This window comes from Pyrus communis, chromosome 12 (assembly GCF_041283825.1).
Source record: "Pyrus communis isolate YQ-2024b chromosome 12, ASM4128382v1, whole genome shotgun sequence".
NCBI lineage: Eukaryota > Viridiplantae > Streptophyta > Magnoliopsida > Rosales > Rosaceae > Pyrus > Pyrus communis.
Genome location: NC_142576.1, coordinates 12339193 through 12347267, shown reverse-complemented (window position 1 = coordinate 12347267; position 8075 = coordinate 12339193). Strand labels below are relative to the sequence as shown.

The 8075-nt window shown below is 35.2% G+C and overlaps 1 protein-coding gene across 2 annotated transcripts; it reads left to right on the top strand.

Moving 5' to 3' along the window:
• Positions 1-1676: 1676 nt before the first annotated feature.
• On the top strand, positions 1677-3764 carry LOC137746023 (protein RGF1 INDUCIBLE TRANSCRIPTION FACTOR 1). 2 transcript variants are annotated; one of them, XM_068486070.2, is made up of 4 exons: positions 1677-1880; positions 1990-2172; positions 2424-2642; positions 3084-3764. In XM_068486070.2, exons 1-4 carry the CDS (start codon positions 1878-1880, stop codon positions 3270-3272), a joined length of 594 nt encoding a protein of 197 aa, XP_068342171.2. In that variant the 5' UTR covers positions 1677-1877; the 3' UTR covers positions 3273-3764. The 2 variants fall into 2 exon arrangements, with proteins under 2 accessions (XP_068342171.2, XP_088536970.1); XM_088680844.1 differs by lacking the exon at positions 3084-3764 and adding an exon at positions 2898-3053 and having other exon boundaries at positions 1680-1880.
• The last annotated feature ends 4311 nt before the right edge of the window (positions 3765-8075 follow it).

The window sequence follows — 8075 nt, the reverse complement described above, 5'->3', positions numbered from 1 at the left end:
AGTGCTGGAATCCATATGTATGCCGGCTTAATAATCGTACTTTTATATAAGTTAATTTTTTTTTAAATATTATAAAAAAAAATATAAACAAGATTTGAAATAACTCATTCTTGGTTTAATCAACGTATTATTAAAATCCCTTTCGACGTGACATGCTGCCTAAAATTATGCATGTAATTGTAATGAGCTTTCCTTCCGTGACCATCCAAAACGTCAGCAAACTAAGCTTGTTTATTACATATTGAGAATGGTCAACAAGCCATGGCTATAAACCGAATTAGATTCTCTCTGGATTCTCTAGTTTTCTTCATCAAAGATTGTGCGGCTACAATTGTTTTCTTTTTTAATATATTTCACGTAAAACGAAATTACTTTACTTTTAAAAATATAACAAGCATTTAATTGTAGTCGTACAATCTTTGATGATTGATCCCCTGGATCCCCAATGAGGAGATTCGGAGAGGATCTAATTCCCTTATAAACCACTATGGGATGGTCTAATGGTTAGGGACGAATTTCAGATCCATATTTCACACAACACGTTATGAATTCAATTCTTGATACTAGTGAATCACACGATGTTGCCCAAGAGGAGGCTGAAATGTCTATATAAGTTTTCCTAGCTCCCGAAAAAGTGAAAACTAAGGTGAAACCATCAACTGGTCTCCTTTTTAAAAAAAAAAAAAAAAACGAAAAAAAGAAGAAGAAAGAATAGAAAAAATAAAGCAAGCCATGGCTATAAATTTTATTTGGCAATATCAATGACTATCAAGATATCATTCTAATAGTGCTCCTCCTTTTGTGCTTTATCTTAATATGATACTCAAGTTCCACACATGCGTTCCCTTTTAAATAAATCAACATGTTCCTAAATTGTAACATGTTTTTTTCTTTGATACTTGTGTTCTTTAAGAACATCAGCGATATGAGCAAAACTTCATTAATTTAGAAGTTTCAGAATGCGAGGGACATAAAACTTGACTCCGACTACAATCAGCAATTAAGAAAGCGTTTTGAACAATATAAGACGCATCTCAAACCATTTAATAGAGCATGACATAAAACAAACATTGCTAATCTATCCCACGCCGTTCCATTACCTACAGTTTTCATGAAATATCGCCTCCATTAACACTCACTACATCTTGTTCAAATACTACGTGACTAACAACAAATTGATTGTTGGACAACATAACATGTTCAACTAACTTTTAAAGAAGATTATTATGAAAATAAATAAAACGTATTTTTAGAAGTGAGAAATTTCAATGGTACAATTACGTTGCACCCTTTTGAAAACAAATTCAAAATGTTAAAACCATCAATTTCTTCGCTATTTACCCTCTTAAACCTCATCAATTAATTGGTAATTCCTATGATTATTGACCGACCTTGTTGAGCCACGTGGAAAACATGACACGTGGAGTGAAATAAGGGCCGTAAGATACTTTGATGCACAACTAATTAGCTTATGCGTAGCCAAGTGGGCGACCTCGAGACTACGTAGAGACGCAAAGAAGATCCAAAGTAGCGTAAGCGCCAAACCTACCCATCTCTCTCAAACTCATCCGACAGCTATCCCTTCACTTCAGCCACCACGCCCAATCGCAACCGTCCAATCTCTAATCGCTCTTTCACATTAGTTTATGAGCCTTGTCCCCTCGTCTAAGCGTTGTTTTGTTGTTGAAGTCTAAAGTTGCAGGTCGTTTAGGCTCTCCCCTCTCTCTCTCTCTCTCTCTCTCCCCCCCCCCCCTTCTCTCTCTCTCTGCATTTTCCCCCTGCAAGTCCTCTGAGCCTGCAAATTTCACCGCTTCCGCCATTGAAGGTCCAGTCGAAGCAAAGGCATCACATTCTTCCAGATACTCGTTTGCACACAAATGGTAACGTTCTTGTCTTTCTTTCTGAAAAAAGGCACCCCATTTTGTCCTTATTTTCTAATTTCGCCCATTTTTCATCCGTTTTGACTTTTGGGTTTCGTAAATTTAACAGGACAGGACAATGCTGGTGCCTCCATGGCTAGAACAATTGCTCACCACATCATTCTTCAGAGTCTGCCGTACACATGGAGACGCCACCAGAAGTGAGTCCAACATGTTCTGCTTAGATTGCAGTGGAGATGCTTTCTGCTTTTATTGCCGGTCCTCCAGACACAAAGATCACCAAGTGATTCAGGTAAAATCCCAAGTTTTCCACCAACTCTCTTCCTCTAACTCACCAAATTTTTTTCGAGTTAGGTTAGTTGGTCAGAACAGTGCCTTTATCCCTGACACCAAGTTTCAAGTTCGAATCCCTCTTCCCTCTTCTCCGTTAGAGTACTTTAATGTATCGCATTGTCGAAACGAAAACCCAAAAGATTCCCCATATTTTTCTTAGCATTGTTGTTTTTTGGACAAATTTCTTAAATTTTTTGGTGGATTTTACAGATAAGGAGATCTTCGTACCATGATGTGGTGAGGGTTTCAGAAGTTCAGAAGGTACTGGACATAACCGGAGTTCAGACATATGTCATAAACAGCGCCAGAGTTATGTTTCTGAATGAGAGGCCTCAGCCTAAGGCTGGGAGTAAAGGAGCTTCCCACATTTGTGAAACCTGTGGCAGAAGCCTCTTGGACCCTGTTCGTTTCTGCTCACTCGGCTGTAAGGTCAGTATTTCATTCACTTTGCTTTATTTTATTTTTTATGAAAAATGAAATTCAAATAACCCCCTTTGGCTTGCTTGTTTTGCTTCACATTGTGCTCATAAATATATTCCCACATTTCTCTAATTTCCATCATCATCACCATCATTTACCCACCATTGACAATGATCATTATCATGAGCCACCACATTTTCTCACTTTCATTAAATTGGGTTTTCTCAATAAGAAGTGATTTTTGCACTTCCATTTTTCCTACAGCTCAAGTTTTTCTTAGCCATTAGATTGAATAAATCTGAGAAAAATCAAGGAACTGGAACAAACGGTGGAAACAATAAACGGGAATGTGAAGATCATGACCCCTTTAGATTGGTGATGGAATGTAATTTTATAAATAAAAGTTAGCATCTTTCTTAATTTTTGTTGTTGCTTTTGGCAATGTTGAAGCTTGCGGGAATAAATAGAAATGGGGATGCAAACTTTACCTTAGAGGCAAAGAATGAGGAGGCAACGGGGGGAAGAGAAGAGTTGCGTGAAGGCTCACAACAAGACATATGCCCGCCCACGCCGCCTCCACCTCCTTCCACAACAAGAAGAAGAAAAGGCATTCCTCATAGGGCACCCTTTGGCTCCTAATTTGCACAAATGCCCTCCCTTCCAACTTCAACCATATTATTGTCAACAAAAATGTTATTCTTACCATCTAGTTGTAACATTATTTGTATTATCTCTCTAATAGAAATGAGATCCGCATATGTTGACGGGCTCTACCTCTGTTAAAGAGATAGTGCAAATGATGATATAAATAGATGATAAGTGTAACGTTACTTTGTTTCCAGCCCAGTATTGCAGTCCCTTTGTCCAAGAAAGTGAAGGGTGCAAACTAGAAAGCCATTGGAATTTGGGGGACATGGATGTCAAATGAATATAAATGGGGTATATTGGTATTGGGGTATAGGAAGAAGATAAAAAGATGTTCCTTTTGGGTTTTGGGTCCCAAAAAAAAGAAAATAAAAACTATAAATTCTCTCAATTGTGAAGAAAGATGCAATAATGCATAATTGTTATTGATAGTCGGAAGGTGTACATGTCAATTAAGAAATTGAAAGCAAGTCTTTTGGAATCCAATTTTATAGTTTTCGTGGGTCCACCCACCACATGGGCCGTTTACGTAAGGAAGCATCTTTGTATTGTTTAATTCAAGTAATGGTGATGGGGCTAATCAGCTTATATGTGATCATTTACCAAGTTTAGGATTAGACCTAGCATTCGTGTCGTGTTTTTCGCGTTCATATTATTTTCGTGTCATACCCGATAGCTTAACGGATTGTGTCGTGTAATACCCGTTAAAGTAAACAGGTAATATGACTCGATCCGAAATCAACCCGTTAATATTATCAGATAATATGACCCGACATGTTACCCGTTAACAAACATATATTTTAAATCAATAAAAATGAATATAACAAACATAATTTGACCAAAAAAAAATGTAAAACACAATACTAAATTAGTATATACATACTAAATTTCGGAGTTGACCCCTTTATGAAAGTTGTAAAGCTTTTTATTATGAGTGATTGCATTTTTCATACTTCTACAATAATTATTATTAATTTTATTAATTTTGCACTCAAATAAAAAACAATGTTCATGATATTTGGAGGGTTTTAAAAATCTAAACGGTCATGTAACCATCGTCTAAACGTTGAAGATGCAATTATGAACGTTTATTATGTTTTCACATCTTTCACACTTGTACATTATGATTATGAATTTTGTTTATTTTTGAACTTTTTAAAAATACTATTCATGAGAGTTTGTATGGTTTTGAAAATTCAAATGATCATATACCCATCCTCAGAGTACAAGATGCGACTACAAGCATTTGCATATTTTTTTTCATATTTTTCGCACATTTAAATTAATTATTATAATTTTTTAATGTGTTTGGTATTTTTAAATTACTTGATATTTTTATTTTTAATGTGTTTTATAATTTTTAATCTCAATCTTTAACTATAATATATTATAAAATAAATAAATAAATAAAACTTAAATTTTATATTTTATATAGAATAATAATTAATAAACAATATATACATATTCATTATATATATATTGTATATTATAGTAAGTTTCTTTTAGTAGTTTAAAAAATTAAAATCATCAAAATAACTTTTTTTTTATCGTGTCAAAACAGGTTACTCGCGTATCACTCTCGTGTAAACCTGTTAAAGACCCGTTATTAACGGGTTATTATCGTGTGACCCGATAATGACCCGATTAGTTATCGTGTTGACCTGAAACCTATTATTTTCGTGTCGTTTACATGTCGTGTTAACGGATCGTGTAAGAAATTGCCAAGTCTATTTGGGATAAACCAATGAGTGTGAAACGAATTGTAAACTTGATAGTTAATGTAGAATTAATACATAATTTGTTTTATGTCAGCGTAAACAAGGTTTGGATTATATTTCGATCAACTCGTCAAAACATTCTTTGAAAAAGCTAGATCGAGTCAATTGACTGACTAGTGACGGAACTAGGGTGACAAAGTACCTTGGTCTGACAAATTGACTCGAGCTGTTGGAATGACGATTTACGCTAAGCTAAGGTTAAAATAGGTAAATTCAGATAAAATTGATGTCGATCTAGCTTTTTGCAATTTTTTGCCGTACCATAATAAAAGATCATATAGATCCTTTTACATGTGTCAAATAGTTTACCTTAAACTTAAAAATAACGTACCAAAGTGACTAAAGAAAGTATTGCAGTGGCAAAGAGAGTGACCAATATTGGTTTTGTGGCGCCATTAATGAGCTTGTCAAGAGGGGAGTGCAAGTGTAGGTGGGGTGGATGGAGATTGATGGGTACTAGGGATCACATGGTGCCTCTTCACTATTTAACTAAGATGGTAGGTGTGGTATTACCATTTAAGATATAATTAATTAGTATGATCATTGACCTTTTTCTATACATCATGATTGAAGGTGGACCTACCCTTCACTGTTTTTCTACTTTTTAGCAGATTACAATTTCAATATAAATGTTTTTGGTGAAACATATAAAGTCCATCACATTCCACATGAATTTTTAGAACCAGCAGTAGTAGAACTTATTTGTCCAAAAAAGAACATTTAGTTATTGGTGCTGACTAAAAATGTCAAAGTAGAATATCAGACTCTGGCAATGTACTCTTATAGACATTGATCAACTCCACCTCTTTGCATAATGAAGGTTTTGACAAAGAAATTGTCCATTTAATTAAGGGCCAAATCGGATCAATGGATCTCGTTGTCCTATAAAGTATTTGGAAGATAACACCAATGGTAATAAAATTTAGAACTAAACATTTGTGGTGAAGTTTTTTAGGATTCATGACTAGAATTAAAGCATCAATCAAAAGCCAAAACAAAAAACCCCATACCTTAGATTTCTAGCAATGAATCCTAACACAGTTGATTGTAGTTTCGTCATTTCATTGTATGACTCTGTGATTTCAGTTGAAGAATTCAGTTCCTGCACCTATATTCGATTTCAGTTCGGGATTTCTTTGGTTTGGAATGGGGAGCAACTATGAATGAGAGTTTTGGTTATGAACACTGAATGGAAGAGATGAAATGACCATCTTAACCTCACACGTGAGGCTTGTGCAATCTATTATGGGAAAAAAGCTTAAAAGTTTCGATTTTAGGTATGAATCCTAATAAATTTCACCATAAGGTTTAATTCCAATCCTTTTTTTTTTTTTACTACAGAGACCATCTTCTAAGTACCTTATGATTACAGGGCCATTTATCCGACTTGGTCTTAAATTGAGAGGTCCATGATAAACAGAGATGCAAGCAAGGGTTGGGTCGTTTATGCACCATTAGAATATCTAAGGTCTAATGCTAGTTCTCATCACACTTTCCTTCTTTTAACTACGGTAAGGATTCCGACTTTCAATTTTGAGAAGTATCACAAAATTAATACATAATTGATTGGTTAATTTAATTACTTGTAAGTAAAGCATTACAACTATTTATTAAAATAAAATTACTTCACAAACTTCTAATCTAAAATTGGTACCAGGTTGACTGCTCTACAATAAACTTAAAAACCATTGTACTGACTAGCCAACCTACTAGTCAATTGAGTATAGATTGTAATTGTTAGAATCCCATAAGCATATAAATCAAACAAACTTAAAAGGTTAAAACTTAACAATGTGAACTTCAGTTAAATTTTAGTCTTAGTACTTAAGTTAAGTTCACTTGATTAATAAAGTGTCAATACTAGCAAACCCTTCAATGTTCAGTTCCAACAAGGTTATAAATAAGGCTTCGTAAAGTATTGAACACAAGGAAGTTTTTGGCTGGAAAAACCCACCTCTGGGTTAAAAAACCCACCTCTAGGTTAAAAAACCGGAGATTGTCCATTGAGTCCAATCCACTAGTGTAAACAAAGGTTCATACAAAGATCCACACAAAGCTCAATTCCTAGAACCCTATCTAAGGAGCAGCTTTACCTTTGTGCAACCTTGTCTAACACGAGACGAACTCCTTCGGTCTTCATGAAGTGGCAGCTCCTCCTGAGCTCGTCACTTTGTGGCACCGAGACCAACACAATCAATGATGTGATATGATTTTATGATATGCGCAAGAGATTGAGATTCAACTGAACATTCAGGTTCTTCAGTCAAACAATTGAAGAAGAACCTAACATGAATATGAGAGATTAGTTTATGAAGGATATGAAAAACTTAGGTTTAGACCAAAAAGTCAATGCAAAACCATTAAAACAATGCAACCCTAATATGCAATGATTGGTTGTTTGGGCATTAGATGGTTTTGTGGCTAGGGTATCGGTTTGGAAGCTTAAGAGGTAGCTCTAGGCTAAATGCACTCTTTTCTTGAAAATGTGAAAATCCTAACCAAGGAACAAATGAAACCCTTAAAACCCTTATAATGGAGGAGATGAATGTTTTAGACAAGAGGAACAAAGAGACACGTGTCATGAGCCAAAAAGGCCTTCCCAGATCAAGGGTAAAAGATCCACGCACATGAAAAGGTGTCTAGATGGCTTATGTGGGCTGTCTTATTTTACGTGCCTAAACAGTTGGAAGACAGATGAAAATTCTGACTAGACAACTACACTAGACAAAAGGATTATGAAAAAAAAGAAGCTTAACATGCATATGCAAATGTATGATTCAAACCTCAGCATTGAACCCTTACTCTAAACTATGAGCATGTGTGGTACCAAATACAAGATTTGACAAAGGAAGCCAAACAATAAAACTAGTATTTAACAATCTCCCCATTTGGCTTTCCTTGACAAAATAACCCCAAACCTATAACTAACGCACACATCACCCTTACTCAAGAAACCAAGCTGAGACAAGAGGGGAGCAAGTAACAACTCCTACAACAACACATATTTCTTAACAAGTGA